The sequence below is a fragment of the Dipodomys ordii genome, unplaced genomic scaffold (genome assembly GCF_000151885.1).
Source record: "Dipodomys ordii isolate 6190 unplaced genomic scaffold, Dord_2.0 Scaffold97, whole genome shotgun sequence".
Classification (NCBI taxonomy): domain Eukaryota; kingdom Metazoa; phylum Chordata; class Mammalia; order Rodentia; family Heteromyidae; genus Dipodomys; species Dipodomys ordii.
Window position 1 is genome coordinate 5,363,760 of NW_012267313.1, and position 27,391 is coordinate 5,391,150.

General features: G+C 37.8%; 1 protein-coding gene across 1 annotated transcript in view; it reads left to right on the forward strand.

Moving 5' to 3' along the window:
• The window catches only part of Enpp3 (ectonucleotide pyrophosphatase/phosphodiesterase 3), a 53,870-nt gene extending 29,153 nt beyond the window's left edge, over positions 1-24,717 (forward strand). The window contains exons 15-25 of the mRNA XM_013026765.1: positions 1,576-1,703; positions 5,629-5,695; positions 6,232-6,319; positions 8,350-8,528; positions 10,614-10,665; positions 11,496-11,650; positions 18,102-18,240; positions 19,042-19,110; positions 20,213-20,345; positions 22,128-22,284; positions 24,455-24,717. Coding sequence (XP_012882219.1) covers positions 1,576-1,703; positions 5,629-5,695; positions 6,232-6,319; positions 8,350-8,528; positions 10,614-10,665; positions 11,496-11,650; positions 18,102-18,240; positions 19,042-19,110; positions 20,213-20,345; positions 22,128-22,284; positions 24,455-24,628 — 1,341 coding nt within the window. The 3' untranslated portion in view covers positions 24,629-24,717. The remainder of the gene's footprint in view (positions 1-1,575; positions 1,704-5,628; positions 5,696-6,231; positions 6,320-8,349; positions 8,529-10,613; positions 10,666-11,495; positions 11,651-18,101; positions 18,241-19,041; positions 19,111-20,212; positions 20,346-22,127; positions 22,285-24,454) is intronic.
• The last annotated feature ends 2,674 nt before the right edge of the window (positions 24,718-27,391 follow it).

Below are 27,391 nucleotides of genomic sequence, written 5' to 3' on the forward strand. Positions count from 1 at the left end.
TCATCAAGGAAAAGTCAGGAAAACGGTCCAGGGGGTGGTGCTATTCTGATGGCCCACAATGGACAGCTCAACATAATATGAACCGGCAACTCTCTAAGTACCATCACATGAGAGACATCCACACTAACTTTATTGTCTTAACTCTGGTGCCTGTTTCTCAAACGGTCACTTCTAAAGAGTAATTATGTATGGGGCTGGGAATGTGGCTTAGTAGTAGAGTGCTTGCCTAGCATGCATGAAGCCCTGGGTTTGATTCCTCAGTACCACATGAACAGAAAAAGCTAGAAAGGATTCTGTGGCTCAAGTGGTAGACTAGCCTTGAGCACAGAGAGGCTCAGGGACAGAGTCCAGGCCCTGAGTTCAAGCTCCAACACCAGCAAAAAAAAAGCCAAAGAGTAACCATGTACTTCTTCAGAAACTGGCACGTGCCCGCAGTTTCCACTGGACCAGTTCTAGCAACAGCCCAGGGGACAGTGAGACTAATCAAAAGATCAGTTGTCCTTGGAGGCATGTCCTTTACTTGTACCTCTTTTGGGAAGCTGGCCGTCCGCACCTGCTATTCTATACCTTCCTAAGAGTCACTGGACTATTGGCTTACTAAGGAAACAATGATGAAAGTACTAAAAGCCATAACCTGGAAAAGACAGCAAAACAGGCAAGAGGAAGATGGGCAGAAGTGTGTGGAGGGCCAGTATTTTTCTCTGTCTTGTTTCATTTTCTAATCTCTCCTGACTCTCCCATTTGCTATATTTCTTCTACATTTTATTTCTGTAAGTTGTATTTTATAGTTTTTCTTTTTTCTCATCTAAATTGAATATGAGACAACACAGATTTGTTAATATAGATGAGATATTGTGCTTTGAAATACATGAGAAATAAGGAAATTGAAGAGATTTTATTTCTTGATATTCTTACATGATTTTACCCCCTCATTCTTCAAGATCATGAGATTAAAAATTATGAGTTATATCTTATTTCTTCACTTTTTGCATGACTACACAGCAATGTGATTTGCATATGTTGCTGTTTCAAAATAGTAAAGAAGTTTTTATAAGATGTGCTTTCATTTGTCAAGAATCCATGAACATTTTACAGATAGAGAGACAATAGCTATTAAATTGATGTAAGCAAATGACATTTAAAAGGTAAAATGAATCCATTGACAAGGCATTTGGTTTCAGTTAAACTGAGTTTTCATTTTTGCCATTGTCTTCGATCTGTTATGTTTTCTATATATAACTTAGATTCAAAAGTTGTAGACATTCATTTTCTGTCAAAAAAGAGGAAGAATTTATTGTGGCTTAAGACACTTACCCAGGAATATTAGTTTTAAATATCCAATACCAAATAATAATTTGAATAAATTTTAATATCAACCTGATTTATTCCTATAAGAATAAAAGCAGTATAATGAACTATATAATAGTATCAGCCATGTTGACAAGTTTAATATCCCCATTTAATTGAGCTTAAATCTTCTTTAATAAGCATTTAAGAAATGTTCTAGAGGATGGAAATTGTTAACTAGTTTGCATCTCTTATGTTTCATGGGAGAAATGCTTATCACCTTTTCAGTGCCGAAAACCCAACCAGCATTTCAAACCCTATCTGACTCCTCATTTGCCCAAACGACTGCACTATGCCAAAAATGTCAGAATTGACAAAGTTCATCTGATGGTTGATCGACAGTGGCTGGCTACAAGGTCTGTGTGTCTATTTACTTATAATACCAGAGACAATTATCTTGCATTTTAGATGTATTTAACCTTATCTGCTGTTATGATTGTAAGAACTTTCCTGACTATTGATATCTCCTTGTTATTGTCCATGCTTTCAAGCACTTCTGCATTTGAAATTGTTTCTCTTAGTCATGGTCATAGCATCCTAACCATCACAGTAAAGATGAGAATGGAAAAGAAGGTGGAGACAGTTCTAGCTACAGATCCAGAGATGTAGCATCACGCTGCTACCTGACCACCGTCTCCTAAGGCAAGAGATAGAATAAGGGTGACACCAGTTTTCCTTTCCCAGGCTGGGAGTGAGTGAGTGACTAAATTGCTTTTTAAGATCTTTGTCATCTTCCTTTTTTTCACAAAAGAGGTTTTTTTTTAAACCAATTAGTTGTAAGGGTTATCACTTTTTTTTCTATTTATAATCTGTGCTGATCACTAAGCATTGGTGAGATTGAAATAAGACAATGAAAACAAAGTAAGACCATCCTGAATAACTCTATATCAGATAATGAGTGTCTTCATGGATCCAACAACAACAACAAAATTCTAATAGAGACACAATTTCTTCCCTAAGAATGGTAAATCCAGTGGAGAAAAGTGATACTAAGCTGGGGAAAAATACATATACATATTATGGTAGTTAAATGAGTGGTTTCTCCTTTTGTATTTTATTCCAATATTTTCCCACATTTGTGAGTATCAGTGATACCAGGACCATATATTTTCCTGATCTCCTTTATATGTACACAACTTAATGACAAGAGGTGCTAGGCACAATGGGAATACGGTGGCTAAAATTATATATTTGGTAAAGAAAGAAAAGATGAGATAGGACAAGAGAGTTGGGCTTCAGTGTGTGTTTGTGTGTGTGTGTGTGTGTGTGTGTGTGTGAAAAACTAGAGATTTGGCAGAACCTGTTTAAAATAATCCCAGAAAAGATGAGATAGGACAAGAGAGTTGGGCTTCAGTGTGTGTTTGTGTGTGTGTGTGTGTGTGAAAAACTAGAGATTTGGCAGAACCTGTTTAAAATAATCCAATGCAGTGCTCAGCTATGGTATGTATTTCCACAATTGGTCACTAGATGGCACTGCCCTCCGTCTGAAAGAGAGGGGGGAGGAGAGAGAGGAGAGAGAGAGAGGGAGAGAGGGAGAAAGGAAGAGAGGGAGAGAGGAAGAAAGAGAGAGGGAGAGAGGGAGAGAGAGGATGTTAATATGGGTCCAAAGTTTTTAAGTCCTTGTCCTCTCAGCCACCATACTGTGGCTCACTCTGGATAACATTTTCTAAATGTATATTCCTAAAATAAAATTAAGCATTTATTAAGTTAGGTATATAGTATGAAAATAAATTTGTATCTAAAGGGGGGGGGTACATCTTCTAAATCTTCACTGTTAAGGGCAAATTAGAAGTTAGCAGGCCCTAGTATAGGATGAGAAAGGGGTATGGAAGAAAAGTTCAGCTACATGCCATCTGTAAGCATCGCACAGTGATCCCCAGTGTCAAACCCTTCACAAGAGAGCAAGTGTTCATCTGATTTATTTCTAGGTACATTTGATTCTCTACTCGGAAGACATGAATCTCAAGCTACTTGTTTTTGTTTTGTTTTTTTGTTAGTCGTGGGGCCTGAACTCTGGGCCTGGACACTATCCCTCAGCTCTTCAGCTCAAGGCTAGCGCTGAGCCACCGCACCACTTCTGGCTTTTTCTGCTTATGTGGTGCTGAAGAATCACACCCAGGGCCTCATGCATGCAAGGCAAGCACTCTACCACTGAGCCACCTTCCCAGCCCCAAGCTACCTGTTTGCAACCCAATTGTGGAATCTGTATCCTCCTCAGCCTCAGTTTTCCTAAAATTTGTGAGATTTCATTATTTTTGGTAAACCCAATTATTTGAAACTCTAATTGAAGAATATTTCAGTGCTTTATTAAAAAAAGAGAGCATGAATAACAACTTTTTATTTTGGAATAGCAGTTTTATCTTGGAATAGCAGCTTAACTGATACAACTAGAAATGACAGCCACCATTCTGCCCTGACAATTTTCCCCCAGGTGGAAAGGAAGGCAGACAGACAGTCAGGGCCTGGGGTGCTAATCACTGTGCCAGAAACAAGTACAAGATTGGAAGAAACAAACAGATGACATCTCACGCTGATGTTGGGGATCATCAGAGAAGGCTTCCTGGTGGGGGTTGGTTCTGTCCTGGGATCTAAAGATATACTGTAGTTAAGACAAAGGCCCTACCTCATGCAGTCTGTGTACAGTTCAAGATACACAGCCAAGAAGGTAAGGGGGTAGAAACTGAGTTCTCCATCAGTTCACCAGCCCCCATGTAGAATTTGTCATCAGAAGGAAGAAGATTCATTTTCCACTAGAAGGTACCATCTGCTTGTCAAGTCTTGTTAGAGACTGGATTATTTCAGATTCTTGCTTAGATCTTTCTGTAGAGCTGCCCAGAGCAGCTGGTTATTCTTTAGGAAGAATAGTTTCCCAGAGGAAACTAGTTCCCAGCAATCAGTTGCACTGGCCAGTTGCTGGAATGGCTAGGGAATGAAACCTCTGTGCATTAATGCCACTTATCATGTATAAGTAGTAAGACTTTGAGCTTGAAGAAAGGAAGAGATTAGATGGCTTTCTTCAAACAGAGTGAAATTGACATTTCAGAGAGCTTGTTTTGCTACTCTACGGAGCAGAATAGTCTAGTGATAGACTTTTATCTTGTGGTATCATTTTATGTAATATTATTGGGAAATAATAAAACACATGAACACTGGTGTAGTGACAGCCCCAAGCCAGGCTATGTAGCTTTGGGCATAGTGCGATTCATTACATTGGACTTCACCAGGAAAGTACGATTGATTAACTTATGGCCCAGATTTTCCAGGATGGTCTTGCTTTTTCATATTTGAGTTCCAAATGTGTCCTCATTAAAAGATGCGTTTGCATTTCCATCAGTTGTTAACAATGTACGAAAGAGAGGTGTATGCTTTTGTGGGAAGATCCTGAAATTTGGAAAGCAGGATGATCATTAGGGAGCTTCTTCAGGGCAGAGGTGATGAGGCTGTAGATCTTGCCTTACATGACAGAAGAGGGAAGGAAGCACCCCCAGGAAGGAGATTTCACAGATAGGCCTTGGCAACTGCTTGGGCGTCAACTGACATGTCTTGTTCATCATTACTAGTGTAATTACCTAGTTGTGGTGAGGAAAATCAGCCTCAATTTCAGACGTGTTCATTAGACAGCATAAAGATGACAGGGAATTTGTTCCAGAAAGTTTTGTTATTGTACCTGGAACTGAAATACAATGGATAAAATCAACTCATTTCCAAATAGCTGCTATATTTTTTTTTGTTATTGGTAATTTCCAGAATCCAATTAATGGTTGGAAGGCAAGAATATGAGCAATTGGAAGAACAGATTTTTTTAAAGTTTTCTCATGGGAAACAATGGGAAATAAAACATTTGCAGATGGAGTTTTCATATTTTTGCTGCTGATCAACATCTTTGCAATATTTACCATTGTATTTTAATTGAACTAAGTTAGAAGATAGGAGTGCAAAATGTACTCATTTTTTTCTGAAAACAGAGTACCAATTATAGAAAATTTTACTAAAGTCTTAGTTCAAAACCCCTTTTCTTTCATCAATGAACATCCCAGCTTCCCATAGAGATTTTGAGACTTACTTATCTCCAGTTGGAGAGTTCTATTTATAGAACCTAGAATTCTCCTTTTCTTTGACTTTTGACTTCCCATTCTATTTATTTCTCTATAGCTAGGAACTTGAGCACAAAAATGAACATTTATTTTGTTGATGGAGAAAGTCCATCAAAGTCCATTATTATTTACTATAAAGCCTCAAATTACCACATTGGTCTGAGTGTAATATAACCTTTTGTTATAGGAGTAAATCAAGTTCGTACTGTGGAGGAGGCAACCACGGTTATAACAATGACTTTAAGAGCATGGAGGTAATGTGGTCTATGTTCCATACTTGTAGCTTACAATAGAAAAAATTAATTATATCCATTACAAATAGTATAAATTCTCATCAATTAAGTATCATCAAAGTACTTTATCTCAAAAGAATGGAGAGAGATGTTGAAGAAATATGGGGATGAAGAAGTGGTGCAAAATATTGATGCTTAAAAAATCATCATTTTTTCATACATTACCATATTTGAGCAATGACATGAAAAGAATGTGAAAAGATGAATTTCTAAGACATAGTGTTTAGACATGGAATTGTGCTGATACAAGTTATCCGCTTGCGTCCTTTCAGCCTGTTGGCTTGTGAGGCTCTGGGGAAGTAGACAGAGACAGACGTAAACTCCTTGTGGATTACACTTGTTGGGGGTTAGCAATACCACAGGAAAAAATGATTTCAAAATCACTTTCAAGTCAGAAAAGAAATCCTGCCAAAGTAAGATACTTGTAGAAACATGTCTCTTCCCACTCGTACATGTGAATGCAGATGTCCTCTAGTAAAATTACTGTCACCACCTAGGCTATCTTCTTGGCACATGGCCCCAGCTTTAAAGAAAAGATTGAAGTTGAACCATTTGAGAATATTGAACTCTACAATCTCCTTTGTGGTAAGTATATACATGAACTCACCAGCAAATGGTGGATAGCTTTCAACAGATATAAGTTGGAGCAGAATAAATCGAACCTTGAAGACTACATGCTCTGTATTAACATGACAGAAAGTAGCCAGGGCAGTGGCTTGTGATTGTAATTCCAGCTATTTCAGAGTTGGAGACTGAGAGCATATTGCTGACGAGACCTCATCTTACTAAATAAATTGGGCACTGGTGTGTGTAGGGCAGAGGTGCAGGGGGAAGGATGCACCTATGTAACTAGCTACATGGTAGGCATAGGAAGGAGGCTATAAATGACAAGCTGTCCCCTGGGTAAAGAAAATGAGATTCCCCACTCCCCAAATAATTAAAGCAAAAAGTAAATAAATAAACAGGGATGTGGTTATAATTTAAGAAGTAGAGCACCTGCCTAGCAAGAGTCTGAATTTAAATGCCAGCGCCCATTAACAAAAAAGAAGGAAATGAGGAAGGCATGAAAACAATGATTTATTATTTGGAATTATATAGTCATAAGAGTGAATTCTTCCATCTGAGCATGGTAATACATGCTTGTAATCCCACCACTTAGGAAAACCACTCAGCCAGCCTTGGCTACACGGTAAGACTTTGTCTCAAAACAAAGCAACACAAAACAAAGACTGAATTATCTTTGCTTTACCAGTAATGGTCATCTTTAGATCTTATGAAATCAATCTTTTCTATTAATATATGCTAATCTAATAGAATAAAAATTTAGAAAAACAAAAATAATACGGCCAACTTTTCAAAGCAGGTTAAATGCATCTAAAAGCATAAGTTTTGTTTGTTTGTTTGGTAATTATATACAGAGAAGTCCTCTAGCATAGAAGGATGATAAGCATGTCCCATTTGGGCAGACATTTATTATCCTGGCATCTACGTGAGTGCCTCCTTCCATTGCATTCATGATCATCTTCCCACCTGGCATGGAAAAGCTGCAGTTTCACCCTTAGTTGGAAATAAACCGACCACAGCTGTTTCTCTTCATCGTATTACTGTCCTGTCATAATTAAATGTGACTTAGAAACAAAAATGCACCCACTTAAAAAAAATAATATGTTGCATTTATTTTGGGGGGGGGTCTGGTCGTGGGGCCTGTCTCTGGGCCTGGGCGCTGTCCCTCAGCTCTTCAGCTCAAGGCTAGCGCTCTACCACTTGAGCCACAGTGCCACTTCCGGCATTTTTTTTTTATGTGGTGCTGAGGAATCCAACCCAGGGCCTCATGCATGCGAAGCAAGCGCTCTACCACTGAGCCACCTTCCCAGCCCATGTGTTGCATTCTTAATCAACTTAAATTTTTGGTCCTCATGTACTATTTAAGATTTTGAATTGTTTAACTTAGTTAAACTGAAACTGTGTTTTTATTAATAACAGAGGGATGTTCTTTTGCTTTTTTGTTTCATACTTTTTGACAGGGTGTATGCCTCAAGTGATAGAGCTCTTGTCTAGCTTGTGGGAGGCCCTGGACTCAATCCTCAGTACCCCCTTTCCCTAACTCCCCCACAAAAAAGTATAGATTTTTTTTTTTGCTAGAAAACCAAAGGATGCTTGAGGAACAAAATGGTTGTGTAAGCAATGGATGTCTTCTTTATTTTATTTTATTTTTGGGTCCGGTCGTGGGGCCTGAACTCTGGGCCTGGGTGCTGTCCCTCAGCTCTTCAGCTCAAGGCTAGCGCTCTACCATTTGAGCCACAGTGCCACTTCTCTTTTTGCTTATGTGGTGCTGAGGAATCGGACCCAGGACCTTAGGCATGCAAGGCAAGCGCTCTACCACTGAGCCACCTTCCCAGCCCCTAGATGTCTTCTTTAGAAGTCCACCTGTGTGCGTTCCAATACAGAGACTGGATAAAAGTCACCATGGGGATGAAAGTCAGGGAGTGGGACACACACACTGTGATAGAGCATAAATCAGAAACACCTGGTATCTGCTTTCTTGTCCCCACCTCCCTCTGATGTAGAGTTGTTGCTTTCCAATTCTAAGCTACTTTGATTTGTTTAAACAACAGATCTTCTACGAATTCAACCGGCACCAAACAATGGTACCCACGGCAGTCTAAACCATCTTCTGAAAGTGCCTTTTTATGAGCCATCTCATGCGAAGGAGGTGTCCAGTTCTTCTGTTTGTGGCTTTACTGCTCCATTGCCCATGGACAAGCTAGACTGCACATGTGCCGTGCTTCAGAATGTAAGTAGCAACTTCATGCACCACAGGAATGAGAAGGGACAAGCAATATGTCCCAGGAGTCAACACGCAGGTTTGTGTTTTGCCTTGGGTATTTACTAAGTAAATATATGAGCTTTCTCTGGAGATGTAAGACTATAGTTCATACATTATAAGATTAACTACATTCATATGCTTTGTAGTCAAGAAAGCACTATTGGGGAAAGAATCATTAATCATTTAGCTAACCATCTTGACCATTCAAAATAGCAATCACGGAACTCTAATTTCTTCTCCCCCCATAAACCATGCTTGAAAGTTCAGAATCCAAGCATCGCTACTTAGAGAAGATAGGGATTGTAACTTGGATGTAGGCACTATCACTAGAATAGATGTTGCGAAGTATGTCTTTGGGTAGCAGTGGAGCATCTCTGTAAGGCAGCACTTGGTGATATTTGGGAGGTCTTTTTAGCAGATTGGTTCCTGCCCTGAGAGCAGAAGCAACACTTCAGATCCAGGGAAGTTACTACAAGATGAAGTTGTAGTGCTCATAGACCACTAAGAGCAAGGAGTTAGAACAGGAATCCAAATTACGAGAACCAAGTCCATCTGGGAAGATTGAGGCCTTGGGTCAATGGAGAAGTGCACTGGAAATTTAGAATGAATTTGGAGCTCAGTTACCAGGAGTCCACCAAGCTAAAACTAGTGGTTTTCAAGGTATCTATGATGCCAAGTTTGAAATGTGGTTGTAGAGCTGCTGCCATGGGTAAGAATCGGCCCAGTCAGTGAAGACCAGGCCTCTGTATTGTTCTTGTTTTTTGTTGTTGTTGCTGTTCTTATCTGGAGATAGTCTCACTGTGAAGCTTGGGCTGGTATGGAACTTACAATGTAGCCCAGAGTTGTCTTGAACTTGTAATCCTCTTATCTCAGCCAACGACCTTATATTTCCTAGACTTCCAGGATTACACCCATACATACAGAAATACCCAACCAAAATAGACCTTAAAGTGCAAAATTCCAGTAAAACTTCTCAATAATAATAAATCCCTAGGGAAGATCAGAGTAGAGATAGGAGATTGCTATGTTACATTGAAGTTACCATGTAACACCTAACGTCAAACCTTGATGTTAGGTGTTCTCCCTACTGCTCTAGCTAACTTGAGTGGAGCCACCATGAAAAATTAATCATAAAGGTCAGGTGCAGGGATTCATTGCTCGAATCCCAGCTACCTAGGAAGCAGAGATTGGGAAGATTACAACTGGACTCTAGCCTGATCAAAAAGTTATCCCAGCAGAACCAATAACCTGGCTGTGGTATTTCATGCTTGCCAGCCAAGGAGGCATAAATAGAAGGCTCTTAGTCCAGGTGAGCCTACATAATAATGTGAAATCCTATCTGGAAAAAGAACTAAAGCAAAAAGGCTGGGGGCATGGCTCAAGAGGAAGAGTGCCTGCCTATCAAGTGTGATGCCCTGAGTTCAAACCCCAGCATCACCAAAAAGTGATAATGAGTCATTAGTAATATGCAGTGAATGTTTTGTTAATCCTTTTAGAGATAAAGAGGACAAACAGAAGTTAGGTAAACAGTTCAAGCTTATAGAAGCTTGGCAGACCTGATTGCAAACCCAGAGCTCCCCTCGGCCAACATGCCTCTTGCTGCTCTAGATATAGTCCCAAGATGAGCATCTGCACCGCTTCCAAGTTGAACAGAACTGAAGCCTCTCAGATATTAGCTCCATTTTTCCTGAATGAGAATCTATACCTGAACCCTCTGGGGAACTGGAGAAGCCCAGGGGTTGTCCTCCCACACAATTGTCCATTCCAGCTGTGGTCAGAAGGCTCGATCATTACCAATTATGTCTCTGCAAATTCCTACACACACACACACACACACACACACACACACACGAATATCTCACACATGCACAGGTATGGGGGTAGGACAGTAGCATTTCTGAGCAGTGACAGAATAGGAATTTAAACTCAATTTAATCTGATCCACTGTTCAGTCATGTAATACTTTATGTGATTATTATAGGAATAATCTTAACTACTCCGCATTGATCATTCTGACTTACTTCCTCCACTCCCCCTCTCATTATTTTGCAGGAGACTCAACTGGAACATGAGAATCAAAAGCTAAATCTCACCCAAGAAGAAAGTAAGTCAGTAGAAACTGTATTGTTCAATATTGAGAACAAACAAAACACATGACCTTTAAGTGTTATCTAGAGACTATCTAGTATTATTGAGTGTTATCTGAGACTATTGAATGTAGAGTTTATTGCCAAGAAACAATAGAGAAAAAAGAGAGTGTGTGAAAGTGTGTGTATGTGTGTATTATCATTTTAGATTTTGATTTTTTTAGTTACTTTCTTTTTTAAAAAGTTTTAGTATAAAGGGGATATACAGAGGGGTTACAGTTACATGAGTCAGGTAATGAGTACATTTCCTTTTGAACAGTGTCACCTCCTCTGGGATTCTCTTCCAGTTTCTCCCCTCTCGACTTGCCTCCCCTGCCAAGTTGTGTAGTTCATTTCCAACATGTCTAGTGGGTCTCATTGTTGAATTGGCTCACACTTTGTCCCACCATTTCTGTGCTTCCCCTTCCCTGCCCTAAATTTACATATAAGACAAAAGGTACAGATATCAAAAACAGTCCCTTCTGTCGAAGGGAATAAACCAAAGAAAAAAGGAAAGAAGAAAAGAAAAGAACCCCATACATATCTTGTGAATTGTAAGGAGCCAAAGAAAACCGTTTTCAGATCCTTTCTAAGCCCTTTACTTGGCCAAGGTACTTCTTTAAGTCTTCGTTTTTAATAGAAGTGGAGAATAAACCCTACCTCCTAGGACTGAAAGATTTCAAAGAAGTTAACTATGAAAACTAGATAACTATGGAACATCTGACACATAACAAATCAGCCAGTAGGAGTTATTCTATGCCTAGTAGCATTTGCTAATGTCACAATTATGTATGTTATTGTATTTTAGTAACAGCAACAGTGAGAGCAAATTTGCCATTTGGGAAGCCCAGGGTTTTGCAGAAGAACAAGGAGCACTGCCTGCTTTACCACAGAGAGTATGTCAGTGGGTTTGGGAAGGCTATAAGGATGCCCCTGTGGAGCTCATACAACGTCCCCCTGCCGGTAAGATCCTGGGTCCACCGACCCATGGAGGCTGAAACCAAACTCATTCTTTCATGTTGAGTTCTGTTTTGCATAAGAGACCAGAGAGAAAATTCACTTTCCTATAGCTTATAGATAAAAAGGCTTTTTATGAGTGTTATATGTGTATGAAAGAAGAATATTGTCATTTGCCTGGAGAAATTAGCAAATTTTTACAGGCCAGTTTGCTCCTTAGTAAGGAAGGTAAAGAAGATTTCAAACAATTTATAGCATGTACAGAGATATTCTATTCATTTGGTAATTTTCAAGTATATGTATGGTGGGTTGTCACAGGTCAGAAAGGTACTCTCTCTCTCTCTTTCCCCTCTCTCTGTTCAAATGTATGCATGTGTGAGTGTGTGTGTGTGTAAGAGATGGAGAGAGAGAGAGAGATAGACAGACAGAGACAGAAGCAGGGACAGAGACAGAGAGACAGAGAGAATCACTGAACATGACCAGGGCCGGGAGAGGAGTACGTTCAACTTGGCATATAGGCAAGTGGTGAAGACAGGGTTGAGTGGAGGTAAAGGGAGGAAGAAAGAGCAGAAGATGGAGAAGAAACTTTCTTAGGAGGCCCCGGTCATGGGGCCTGAACTCTGGGCCTGGGCGCTGTCCCTCAGCTCTTCAGCTCAAGCCACAGTGCCACTTCAGGCTTTTTTCTTTTTGCTTATGTGGTGCTGAGGAATTGAACCCAGGGCCTCATGCATGCAAGGCAAGCGTTCTACCTCTGAGCCACCTTCCCAGCCCCTCTTAAGAGACTTTTAACACAGCTGGAAATTCAACCCCCAGACTGTGTTTGTTATGATGTCTGATTCTGAGCAGACTTCTGGTTATTTTTCTTTAGTAAATAAAATAATAAAAAATAAAATATTAGGCTTCAGAATTTTATTTAACAAGAATTTACTATCTTCTCTGTGCTATGAAAGTCACAAGAGGCATGATGGGAACCAGATGTTCCTTCCTTGAGAGATTAGGCGCAATAATAAGTTAGACTGTGACTTAGTGCTCACTAGGTTGAGAATCTACTTACTTAAAACCTCTCTGTTCCTTACTATCAAGCAAATTTTCACCCAGTGGTGCCAAGACAGATGGCTATCCATCAGAACAGCAGAACCATACCTCACATCATACACAAAATTAAACTGCCAGTGGATTTGTAGACCTAAATATGAATAGCAAATCTATAGTTTTCTTTGTTGGCAGTACTAGGTCTTGAACACAGGGCCTCTTGCTTGCTAGATTGTTGTGATATCACTGAGCCACATCTCCAGCACTCATATTTTTCTTTGTGTATATGTTTATCACCTTTGGATATAGATTTCTCAGGACAGAACAACAACAAATCACAGAGGAATTTAATTTGATTACATTAACACTAATGTGTGACAAAAAGACACCATAATGTGTCATTTCCATTGTATATAAGGAACAAGTGATAAATATCTAGAATAATAAGGATCCAGAATACATAGTAAATTCTATAAATAAATAAGAGAACAGCAAGAATCTGAGTTAATAAATTGATAAAAGATATGAGACAAACAATTCAGACTTTTTAACAGTCATGGAAATGTAAATTGATCTGCCAAAAATCAATCCAAACACTGCTTCAGGCTTGGAGGTAGTTTTAGTTAAAGTATTTAGCACCACTGAGCTGCCCAGTAAGTGCTTATTGAATGGAATGGATTGGATGCCTCAGTTTCAAACATTATTTTCAAAGACTTTAAAAGATAAAGCAGTACTGCCAGCCAGAACGGCAAATAAATAATCAGGATGCTTTGGATGGTGAGAAAAATATAGTACTTTATGGATGGCAAACTGTAGCCATCATGATTTTTACTCAGGGTGCCCCTGCTTGTAGAGCAAAGGAAGTAACTGGTTTTATCTAGTTTACTGCTCTTCTTGTTCCCATTCAGAATTTATGGAGAAAAATAAGCATATTTTCCTACTGTGAATTAAAGCTGTGTGTGTTTGGGAAGCCAGCTCTGTTGCTGACAAGGGCTCAATTGTGGTCATTTGTAACTGAGCTCAAATGTTTGTTTCCCAATGAGGGCAAATATTTCACTGACAGTTACCTGAGTTCACAGGCAGAGTGGTGTGAGCCTTGCTTTCCTCACGTGCACACTGGTCATCTATTCTTGAGAGAGTTATATATTCAAGGTCTGACTTATTATTCAGGTCTTGATTTTGAAACATCCAGGCAGGTACTAAGGATGCGTGGAGTTAAAGGAGATATCCATGTTTTTTACTACTTTCCCCTGTTGTGTTGCATTCCTGAATTTATATGACCTTTGGTGGAAACTAAAGGCAGAGAGATTTTAACTTGGATACAAGCTGGGGGCTGAATACAATTCTTCTTTGTTATTGTTTTAAAACTAGCTTCTTTGTTACCAAAAGAGTCTGTCCTTTCTCTGATCCCACAGAACTACTTGTCTATTTCTCCCTCCATGTGACAGGATGGAATTCTAGCAATTTTCTGCTTTCTAATTCAGAAATTACTCTGTTCATGTGTTGTGGTTCAAGAAAATTACATACAAGGATGTTTTGAGATTCACATAAAAATGTTGTAAATCAGGTCTGTGTTTGAAAAATTGGACTTTAAATAGGCACTTTTTTGGGAACATGGGTCTAATTGGTTTGTGCCTTTAAGTTTTATGGAGTTTTTGTTTTTCTGTGGTTTCAGTGGGCTTTCTAATTTTTGTTGTTATCTTAGAAGAGTTCTGAGGAAGTAGTTATGACTTGAAATCATGGTCCTACAACAACTTCAAAACCATAAGTCTGGTCAGGCCTTCTGTGGGTTTTGTTTCTGGACCTCCAGTTCAGTAGGTAGACACAAACGGATTTAAAATATTTAAAATAAAATACATTTTAAATAAAAAGTTAAAATAAAAGCAGGAATTATGATTGTTGTTTAGATACTTCAGAAGTTTATATAAAATCAAAAGGCCTTCAGAGAAGCAAATTTTAGCACACTAGCCACAATATACATATAAGTATAATATGTCTATTTTGTTATACTATGTATGTCTGTTTCCCATATCATTGAATCATTGCATTTTGTCCAGTAAATTCCTTTATTGCTTTGCATTTGATAATGTATATACAATACTCACTAGAGATACGTTAGATTAATCTTAGCTGTGGAAACATAAATCTCCCTCCTCCCTTTGCTTCTCAGTAGCTCATAAAAAGTGATCTTTTATGTTTCAGTAAATTTTCTGGGATTAATAGAACTACTCAAACTTAATTAAAAGGTAGAATAAAGTAGAATATTTCCCACCATTTCTTGTTTTCTCTCAACTGGAGACACCGAGGTGATAATGAGGAACATGACTGGTTTCATATCAAGTCATTGCATTTTTTGAAGCCTTTGGTTTCTAAACTTTATTACTCACAAATTACAACCTAATCATGTTTTGTGAGTCTTCAAAAACCAGAGCTATGATTATGTGTCCCAACATGTTTTTAATTTCAAAAATCACTTGCTTTGTGGAAAAATATCATACCATCAGACATATAATTAAAACTGTAGATAGTTATCTTTACCACAAAATAAGATTATAGCTGTCCGACCTTCAAATAATGATCTTTTAGCTCTCTAGTCCCCCTGCAACTAAGCATCATCTATCACTTTCCTAAAAGTAACTTTATCTGCGGTTCAAGTTCTATTTGGTTACCCTATTGGACTAGAAGAATCAGCATCTTGTTTTTCCGTCTCTGCTCATCCTGACCTCTCAGGAAGGATTTTGAGAGGTAGTGGGCCCAGATTTTACATAAATGTACACCTGGATTCTCCGGACTCTTTTCCTGATTTTCCTGTGCCTTCAGAAATGCCATGGCCTCTGACAAGTTGCCAGATGGAAGCTGTGTGCATGTATGTTGAATGGTGGTAATGGCTCATCATGGCCTTTTGTCTTGAGACTAGGACTCAGGGAACACGAGACACCCTCTCCACTTTCCTTCTAGGGCAGAACTGCCTTGATATCACATCATCTTTTAAAGAAGGACACACTTGGTCTTTCCAAGAAATAAATCTCAAGATTTCTCAGTTGACAGAAAACTTTTTTTTTTTTTTGGTCATAGAGCTTGAACTCAGCCTGGGCACTGTCCTGAGCTAGGCTAGTGCTCTAGCTCTTTGAGCCACAGCTCTACTTCTGGTTTTCTGGTGGTTAATGGGAGCTGAGAGTCTCATGGACTTTCCTGCCTGGGCTAGCTTTGAACCATGATCCTCAGATCTCAGCCTTCTGAGTAGTTAGGCACAAGCCACCAGTACCTGTGGCTTGTTAAATACTTCCTAATTATAAGTCATCCTAGACCATTTCCTTCAATCTGATGTGTATACCCCTTAAGGGAAAAGGTACCCACATTGCCTAACTAAATTGTTGGGTATGACTTCTATAACCAGCAGGTATAAATTACAATAACATGGCCGCTTTAACTTTTTCATTATTTTAACAGTTGGACATAAGCATTTCAATATTCTTACAGTACAGAAAAAAATGTTTCTGTAACTACAGTTATGTATTATATGTTTCTTCCAAAAAATTCACTGAAATTTAGATACTAGAAAGAAATGATAAAGATGTATGTTAGGAAATACCAATCTTAAAATCCCCTGGAAGTTTATGGGGTTAACTCAACCAGCAGTCAGTGTTGCTCTGTTTTTTCCTCCTCCTCCTCCTCCTCCTCCTCCTCCTCCTCTTCTTCCTCCTTGTCCTGGGGCTTGAACTCAGAGCCTGGGCATTTTCCCTGAGCTTCTCAGGCTCAAGGCTTGAGACACAACACCACTTCCATTTTTTTTTCTGAGTAGTTTATTGGAGATAAGAGTCTCATGGACTTTCCTGCTCAGGCTGGATTTGAACAATGATCCTCAGATCTCAGCCTCCTGAGTAGCTAGGATTACAGGTGTGAGCCACCAGCTCCTGGCTTTGGCTACTTCTTAAGGCTCTTGGTTGATCATCTTATATCTAACCAGACATATCCCCTTTTGTCTTTAGGAGACTCTCAAGTTTTACCCTTCCTGGCTAAAGTATTGTCACAAACGCATATTTTGCAGAAAGCTGACACATTATGCTTTGCCTCAGCCTTAAGCTCTTGATAGCCAGTGCCCCCTGGTCTTTTCGGGTTCCTGTTTGTTCATCTGCTTTCCAACTCTTAAATATTTGTGTCCTCTCATGGATCTTCAGTGCAACTTCCCTTTCCATGGGATTTTGGAAGACAGCAAAGATAAAAGTCTATGTTCAACCAAGTGGATCTTCTTCCGCTCTGGTACCATGCTTTCCAACTGGAACATAGCAGTTTGTTCAGGAGTTTGTTAAGGCCCCGAAGGGCTTTTCCTGGGCTTGTCTTATCTTTACCTCTCACCTAATCTAGACTCCAGCCTGATTCCACAATACAGTGAGTGAAGATAGGACACATTAATTTAACTTAGCCTTCCTTTTGAGATAATTTCAAATCTGTTGAGAAAAAAATGTTGTGGACAATAGAGATCATAGAAAATCTCTTAAAAAATTAAACAAATGGGTTGGAGGCGTGATTCATCTGTCCATGAGTACAAGTGTCAGAGCCTGAGCTTGAGTCCTGGTCTCAGACAAAACAAAACTAAACCAACCAATTAAAGTAATATCCATTTAGTCATAATAATCAAAATATGATGATCATATATTACATTATTACCTTTAATACTGAGGTTAGGCAGCATATGGCAGAATGCTCCTAGCGAATCAAGTAACGAACTCTACATAGAGCTACAAAGAAAATTTTTAAAAAATCTTCTATTTCATAATGAAGCATATCTACAAGCTTATTTTAATCCAAACATGTGAAGTATACTCAGGATTAGAAGCAGAGCTCAAGCTTAGAGTGCTTGCCTAGCAAGCTTAAAACCCTGAATTTGATCTCTAGTACTGCCAGAAAGAAAAAGAAGTATATTTATATATTTAGACAAACACAGCTTCTTGGAATTGCTTTTAGGTTGGCTAGATTTTCTTTTCCCACTAAAGAATAATATAGCTAATTCATACTTACATGTCTAGAACAGTGTGTATTTTGTCTTTTAATGTTTCTTATGCATATGCAGCACATATCACCACATAAGTCCTGAAAAAGATTTCAGTTGGTTTTTGTTTGTTTGTTTGTTTTTGTTTTTAGCAAGATCAACCATTACTCCTCTGCTCTCAATTCAGGATTTACTCTGTAAATATTCCATTCTGAGGCATATTTGATTTGCCCTCTCAGTGTCCCCTAACCAGAAGTGAACCACAGAAAAAAACACTGCTGAAGACATCCATTTCCACTGCGTGCGTAGACCTGATTCACTAAGAAAATAGGAAGAGAGTAAATGAAAAACACTCTAGGGAAGTTACAAACCATTTAAGGCAATGTGGGAGCCATGACCGTGGGCGTAATTTTTTTCCCCTTTTCTCTCTTTCAGCAGGGAGACACATCGCCTCTTCCTCCCACTATCCCAGACTGTCTGCGGGCTGATGTCAGGGTTGCTCCTTCTGAGAGCCAAAAATGTTCCTTCTATTTAGCAGACAAGAATATCACCCACGGCTTCCTCTATCCTCCTGGTTAGTAGAGCTCTTTTTTAGAGCAATAGCTTAGAAAGCCCTCATCAGCTGGATTTGGCATGTGCCTTAAACATATACTGGCCACCAAAACTACCTGCTTGGGCCAAACTAGCTGCCCAAGAGGTTTCCAGTGGTTGTTGGCTGGTCAAAAGTAGGACAATAGCTATCATAAAGACAAGTTGATTTTTCTTTGGGAATCACACATCAGTTCTAATCTCGCCCAGATGTCTAGAGAGTTTGAGTTTGGCAGGTTTATGTTTACATTTTAAATGGAAAACTCCTTGGAGAGAGAGCAACACAAGCATCTAAAAAAATATTTGTTCTGGCTGCTGCCCAACCTAAAGTCTCCATTGAGAATACAGCTGCTGTTTGTGAACAGAAACCAGCCTGAGCTATCACTCAGGCTTTGTATCCAACAACTTTAAGCTGTGGATTAAGTGGTGGAATAAACTTTTTAAAGCTGGTTTTCATTTTTGTTTTGTTTTGTTTTCAAAGATCTCTCTGGGGATCGTACAAAAACTATTGTGATTTTTCTAAAACTTAAGTCTTTTTCCTGCTCATCAAGAAATGAAATTATCATAAAAATTTGCAATAACTTCAGCTTCTAAGAATATAATTACTCCTGATATATAGCTTTTCTTTCTTGAAGACAAAGATTCATAATTTAGATTCTGAGATCTATTGAGTAAAATGTCTTAATGGAAGCAAATAATACATATATATTAAATCAGACTTACTATATATACATATTATATTACATATTCAATCCCTAGATTTAATAAAAATCCATTTGTTTTTCAGCAAACAGTAATAATGTCTATGATGCTTTAATTACAAGTAATTTGGTCCCTATGTATGAAGAATTCAAAAGTAAGTATGTATTTGGGGTATTTGGGGTATTAAAATGATTATGTGACTCTCTGAACTTCCAAACTCAACCTATATGTGATTATTGCCATTTGTTACGGAGATTAATGACTCATCTTATTATATTATTTATATTATTTTAAATATGGGAAATGAAGATCATAGTTTTTTTTCAACTTACTTCAACTTTGAATGACTTGCTAGAATTCTGAAAATTTGTTTACAAATTAAACTGTAAACATTTTTACAAAGTAAAATTTTATTTCCACTGTAATTAAACAATGTTAAGTTTTTGTTCCCAGAATGATAATAAACACAGCAACATGAATGTTGGGATCTTTGTTGTTGTTGTTGTTGTTATTTGTTTGTTAGTCATGTGGCTAGCCTAGGAACTATTTTTGAGCTTTTTGCTTGACTGGTGCTCTACCATATTGAGCCACAGTTCCACTTCTGGTTTTCTGGTGGCTAATTGGAGGTAAGAGTCTCATGGAGTTTCTTGCTCTAGCTTGCTTGACTCCACAATCCTCAGATCTCAGCCTCTGAAGTAGCTATGATGACAAGTATGAGCCACTTATGCCTGGATAGTTGTTGTTACTGTTGTTGGTTGTGGGGCTTGAACTCAGGGCCTGGGTGCTGTCCCTGAGCCTCTTCGTGCTGAAGGCTAGTGCTCTACCACTTAAGCCACAGCACCACTTTTGGTTTTTGAGTGGTTAATTGGAGATAAGAGTCTTACAGGGATTTTTCTGCCCAGGCCGGCTTCAAACCGTGATCCTCAGATCTCAGCCTCCTGAGGAGCTTGGATTACAGGTGTGAGCCATTGGCATCTGCGTGGATCATTTTTAAAACACACTGTCCTCAGAGTAACTCCGCCTCTATGGAGAAATCTGGAGACATATTTGACTATAATTTCAAGTCCACAACTATAGGAACAAAAAGAAATCATTACTGCACTTGCTTGTTTTTGTTACATAAACTACTATATAGAATTACCTCATTATCACTGATATTCACAGAAATAGAAGTTGATGCTATTTAAATACACCTGTAGAAAAAACTCCCATGTTCAATAGGGGTAGATACTTTTGACATCCTGTTTTACTTATAGAAATGTGGGATTACTTCCATGAGGTTCTTCTTATTAAATATGCGGTGGAAAGAAATGGAGTAAATGTCATCAGTGGACCAATATTTGATTATAATTATGATGGTCATTTTGATGCTCCAAATGAAATTACAGAGTAAGTATTTGACGCTGACTTAGAAATAAGGTAATATAAGGGGAAAATTCTAGGATTCTAAATGAAAGTTTTGTGTTCCAAATATTATATAGTATATTCATGTTCAGATGCTATTATTATCTCTTTTTAACCTAGTCTATCTAAATATTTTTTTTTTGTTGTGGTGCTTGAACTCTGGGCTTGGGGGCTGTCCCTCAGCTCTTCAGCTCAAGCCTAGCACTCTACCATTTGAGCCACAGCACCACTTCCAGCCTTTTCTGTTTATGTGGTGCTGAGGAATTGAACCCAGGGCCTCATGCATGCGAGGCAAGCACTCTACCACTGAGCCACCTTCCAAGTCCCTAGTTATCTAAATATTTAACCAAAGAATTGTAATGCAAAACTTTTAAACACAGAACAAAAACAAATCTAGGTAAAGATTAGGAAATTTATAAACTGAAGAATAGAGATAAAATGAAAGTTTACAAAGTCTAAGAAGCTAAGGTGACTTGGTGTACTATCAGTAAATACATATACATAACCAGTCCAATAATAAAAACGTAAAGACTAGGCTTACCTTAGAAAAGTTAAAAAATAGCAAGTAAATTATGATGCATCTCCCCAAAGAGAATGTACATAAATTTCAGGTAAAAAGCTAGTGCGACCAAAGTGTACATCTGAATACTAAACTTGGTCTCAACAGGTTGCTGAGAATACATTTTGAAGGTAGTACATAGCAATTGAACTTTCCTCCATTATTATTTCTTCCTCTTCTTCTCCTTCTTCTCCTTCTGCTTCTTCTTCTTCTTTCTTCCTCTTCTTCCTCTCCCTCCTCCTCCTCCTCCTTCTCTTCTTCTTCTTCTTCTTAAAACAGAGGATTCAACTAAACACTTTCAGTATTTCAGGCTAGACTATAGCAAGCAATATTTCTACTTACACCTTCTGATAAAACAATATATGTGACTTTTCCTCTGGTTCTTATTTCATCATTGATTGATTCTCCCTTTTATCTTTTCATAATTCTAAGAAACATTTTGAGCATTTTGCTACATGTTAGATGTTTTTCTAAGCATATACCTGTACTTCATTTAATCTACAAAATAGCTTATGTTAGGTTCTACTAACTCCCCATTGGAGATAAGAAAAACAAGGCAAAGAAAGATTGAATAAATTGTCTAGATTCTAAAACTACTAAATTACAAAGTCAGAATGTGGAGACAGACTGTCTGGATTGTCCATGTTGTAAATTACAGTCATATATTTACACTTATACCAGCTCATATCCTTCTTAGGACACACATAGTAATCTCTTTATTTTGCACTAAAATCTTTTACATTGTTAAAACCATAGCACTGTCCTATCAGTTGTGGAGATTTACTCCAAAATCTATGCTGTAGAGCTGATAGTTCAGACGATCTCTTTATTAAAGTCAAGGGAACATGGATTAGGTGGGGTCAGTCTAGTGGAATGATTTGGCAAGGTTGGAATCAAAGTGCCTTCATTCCTACATCTTGTTCTATTAGAAAATACTACTGTGAGTATGAACTATGGAACACAGGAGGTAGAATTCTATGTTTGCTTCTTTGCATTCTATATTTCCCCATAATCTTATACTAAGGTTATCTTTGTCCTATAAATCCCTTTTAGGCTGATTGAAGTAGAAGCATATGGTAACAATTTTGTACTTTCCATCTACTACTTTCTTGTATTGTATTTTTTACCATGACATCTCTTTGAAATGATTGTAAAATTTTTACAATCTTCAGAAGCAAAAATACAATAATATCAAATTATCCTTTTAGACACATAGCCAACACTGATGTTCCCATCCCAACTCACTACTTTGTGGTGCTGACGAGTTGTAAAGACAGGAGCCACACACCAGACAACTGCCCCGGGTGGCTGGATGTCCTACCATTCATCATCCCCCATCGACCCACCAACGTGGAGAGCTGTCCTGTGAGTATGCGCTGGGCGAGCTCGGGGCCTGAGAACACCATGTGGCAAAGCTCCTCCGGGCTTTCGTAAAAGTGATTCTATCTAAAATGTTCTTTATGTCCTTCGTGGATATATGACATAAAAGTGAGCTTTACTGTAGATGACATAAAGCTGTGTAATTAATATCAAAGATGTCTGCATCTGTGAACATGTGGATTTATATCTTCTACATGCCTTAGATATTTTCCTTATCTATATTATGCATGCTCATAAAAGAATGATATTATTAATTCTTTATTGTAGAAACAAATCTTAAGATCCTATCTTAAACCTGGCATTAATTTTTTCTGAATGAACACATAAATATAAAAAATTCAGGGGCTGGGAAGGTGGCTCAGTGGTAGAGAGCTTGCCTTGCATGCATGAGGCCCTGGGTTGGATTCCTTAGCGCCACATAAGCAAAAAGAAAAAAGCTAGAAAGAAAGAGAGAAAGAGAGAGAGAGAGAGAGGAGAAATAGAGAGAGAGAAAGAAAGAAGAAAGAAAGAAAGAAAGAAGGAAGGAAAGAAGGAAAGGAAGGAGGAAGGAAAGGAGGGAGGAAGGAAGGAAGGAAAGAAAGAAAGAAGAAAGAAACATTGAAAGTTCACTTTGCTAAAATAATTGAAAATATCACATGCATAATAGAAAATTAATAGTGAATAAAAAGTATCACAGAAATCTATGATTCTAACTTGTTTGATCTAATTATATATAGTAAAAACTTGTTCAGACTCCAAGTTTTATTAAATATGTAAATATCTAAGCTAGAGCTAGCCAACTAGGTGAAAAGTCTGAGAAGTGCACCCCATATTGACAAGGCAGATTCCTAGAAGTGGATTAAGAAAACCTGGTAAGAACAATATATATTTATTTAGCCATAAAGAAAAATGAAATTATGTCATTTGCAGGAAAATGGATAGAAATATCTAAAAAGATCTTGAACTATAAAAATGTTCAGGATAACAAAATTTGAACATGCATAAAACACTGTTTCATATCTATGAAATGTGAGTGTCTGAAAACGATTCTGTTGCCTATTGGAGTGTAAAATTTAGCATAGATACTTTGAAGAATGTATGTTAATATCTAGTGCAGTTGAAAGTGTATGTATTCTATGACCTAATATTTTCTTTCCATGCCTAAGAAATTTATGCTCTTAAACACTTGAGAAGTTGTTACTCATTAGAGAATAATTTATTATAATAGCAAGGAAAATCTATAAGTATGATAAAGAGAATAATAGGCTACCCTAAATTTAAAAACTACAGTTAAAAACAGCTAGGTACCTGTGGTTCTCACCTGTAATCCTTGCCACTGAAGAGGTTGAGATCTGAGGATCCCAGTTCAAAGTCAGCCCAGGCAGAAACTCCATGAGATGCTTATCTCCAATAAACTACTCAGAAAAAGCCAGAAGTGGTGCTGTGGCTCAAGTGGTAGAGTGCTAGCTTTGTACATAAAAGTTCAGACAGTACCCAGTTTCTGAGTTCAAGCTCTAGGACTAGCATGCTTGCAAAAATACACATACACACACACACACACACACACACACACACATACACACACCATACAACAATAAAACCATAATGATCTAACTATACCTAGATATATCACTCTGGATAAATTATAAAGTTGAATGAGAAAAATAATTGGAAAATACCAGGTACCATGTCATTTACGTAAGTTTGAAAACTCATAAGCCACTATTGAATTTTGTTTATTGAAGTACACATAAAACTGAAGTAAAGGGCTGGGAAGGTGGCTCAGTGGTAGAGTGCTTGCCTTGCATGCATGAGGCCCTGAGTTCGATTCCTCTGCATCACATAGGCAGAAAAAGCCAGAAGTGGCACTGTGGCTCAAGTGGTAGAGCGCTAACCTTGAACTGAAGAGTTCAAGGACAGTGCCCAGGCCCAGAGTTCAGGCCTCACAACTGACAAAAAAAAAACTGAAGTAAATATAAAACTGGCTAAAATATGTTCATGGTGGCCTATGTACCATTTAATACATCTTACCCTTTTTGCTTTAATAAATAACAACATTCAATTTAAACAAATTTGATTTAAAAGCAAGAAAAGTTATGAAAGGATATCTAAGTAATAAAATATATTAATGAAAACTCATGCCTGTGGAAAACAATCTTGTGTTTGTCTTTTTCAGGGAAACAAAACAAATGATCTCTGGGTGGAAGAAAGGTTTCTAGCCCATGTTGCCCGTGTCCGAGATGTAGAACTCCTTACTGGTCTTGACTTTTATCAGGACAAAGCAGAGCTGCCTGTCTCTGAAATTTTACAACTGAAGACATACCTACCCTCATTTGAAACCATTATTTAATATAACCTATAAAATAATTTGGGCAAAATGAAGATGATATTTTCTGTTGGGAAATCATAAAATAAAGCTTGCTATTTTTCTGTGACTCACTTAAAGGTTCTGCCACATCCATTTTATTATACTCATTCTGAACCTGCATTTTTTTTTAAAAATCACATTTTTGTGTGGACTTTGCCACATTATACCTTCCTATTATATTTTTATGTCATTTATAATCTTCGTTTATATTCTGCTGCCTAACATTTTCTAAACAAAATGAAGAACAAAGCAAGTAGGTTATTTGGCAACTGAATCAATTCTATAATTTGTCATGTCATAAAACTTATATTTCGAAGTTAGGAAATACTGAAACAAATGTTAGCTGGATGCTAGTGGCTCACGCCTCTAATCTTAGCTGCTCAAGAAGATCCCGGTTTAAAACCAGCACAGTCAGGAAAGTACATGAGACTTTTATCTCCAATAACCTATTCAGAAGAAGATAGAAGTGGTGCTATAACTTAAGTGGTAGAGCACTAGTTTTGAGTACAAAGAGGACAGCATCCAGGCCCTGAGTTCAAGCCCCAGGACCGGCAAAAAAAAGGAGAAATGTTTGTAATATTCAGTAATTAAATTACATTAAATTCAGTAATTATTTCATCTTAGTACAAAGAAATATGTACATGTGAAAAATCAGTTGTAAAGAATATCAACGACCTAGCTGGTCATGGAATTACAGGGAAATTGCAATTTCTATTGTGTAGTTATATTTTGTAATGAACTTCTTTCAAAATCTAAAAACAATGAAATCAGTTGCATTTTTAAATAGTATTTAGAGAGTATTTTAAATACACAGAAAGGTTTCTCAGACAGTATGAATTACTGTCCTGCAGTTCAGCTTTAAATGGTTAGCAATCTTACTTTGCATGTTTATATTACATCTATATTATGTCCTCTGAAAGAGTATAATGCACTGGTCATGAGTACATACTTCCACACTTCTCTGTATTTCCTAAGACAGAAGACACTAACTTATAGAATTACAGTGAGACAGTTTAGTGTTGGCACATGCTAGGATATAATTTATAGGCCTAGTATATGTTTTCAATTTTAGAAGACATATTTACTTTGTGTGAGTGTGTGGACCAGTACTGGGACCTGAATTCAAAGGCCTTGTGCTCTTGTACATCTTTTTTGCTCATGGCTGCTGGGCTTGATCCATGCCTCCAGTTCAGCTTTCTTGCTGGCTAATTGGAATTGGAGACTCCTGGACTTTTCTGACTGGGCTGGCTTCAAACTGGGACCCTCAGATTTAGTGTCCTGAGTAGCTTGGATTATAAATGTGAGCCAATGGTACCTTGCTTTCAAAAGACAGATTTCCTTCCTTCCTTCCTTCCTTCCTTCCTTCCTTCCTTCCTTCTTCCTTCCTTCCTTCCTTCCTTCCTTCCTTCCTTCCTTCCTTCCTTTCTTTTTCTCCTTTCTTCTTTCTTTTACTATCTTTAAGGAATTAAAAAGGTTCAAAAGACATTGTTTGTGTGTGTGTGTGTGTGTGTGTGTGTGTGTGTGTGTGTGTTGCTCCTGAGGCTTGAACTCAGGGCCTGGGTACTGTCCCTGATCGTTTTTGCTTAAACCTAGCACTCTACTACTTGAACCACAGTTCCACTTCCAATTTTTTGGTTGTTAATTGGAGAAAAGAATCTCATAAACTTTCCTGTCCCAGCTGGCTTTGAACCATGATTCTCAGATCTCAGCCTCCTGACTAGTTAGGATTCCAGGAGAGAAACATTGGTGCCTGGCTAAAAGACATTTTTAATAATATCTTTTATGATATTTTGTGGTCTAGAATCTGAAATAATTATTCATTACAAAACCTTTTTTTCTTTGAGCTTTTACAATGTGTAATAGTCTTTCAGCATTTAACAAATGATGTTGATGAATTTGAAGAGTCCTGGCGTTTTATTTTATAAACAGTTCCTCGGCTGGGGCTTTTTGACATGTCTTCATGATTAAGTTGTGACTGGTATAGTACAATAGTGACATTTGTCATTCATGTTTCACGTTTGGAAGAAGTAAATAATATTCATTTGTTGATTATTATTGATGCCAAATTTAGTCACTTGGTTACGTTGGTATTCACCCAGCTTCTCCTCTGTAAACATTGTATTTTTCCTTTTGTAATACCTTGTTTTTTAAAATTAAATGTGTATTCACTGGCTTTGGTATCTACTAATAATTATTGCTGATGAATTTTCTTATTATGATAGTCTCAGAAGGTTGAATTAAAAAATTTTGACAAAAAAATTAAATTTTAAAAAGGCAAACTAAAAAAATAAAAATAAAATAAACTTTATTTTACATGTGCTAACATTCTATAAGTTTTCCCTTTTTAAAATTTGTTTTATATATAACTAAATCCTTTATATTCTTAGTGTATTCTCTTCTAGCATATTTTAAAAGAACATTGCAATTATGATTTCTTTTGTTGCTCAGATTGTTTCAGTCAGCCTACAACAACTCCTTTAAATGGTCTCTTGTGAGGATTCACACACACACACACACACACACACACACACACACACACTCATCTCCAATGTATTTTGAGTACTTCTGGCAAATATTTCAGGCTCCTCTTGTACTTTTCCTGGATTAATTTTGAAATTGGCTCATTTTTGCAAGAAGTCTTGGCTCTATTCAATAGGCTCTAGTGCCTTGATTGCCTATACTTTTCCAACTTCTATGTTTTTAACTTCATGAATAAAAACACATGAGATTAATTAGCTCACCAAA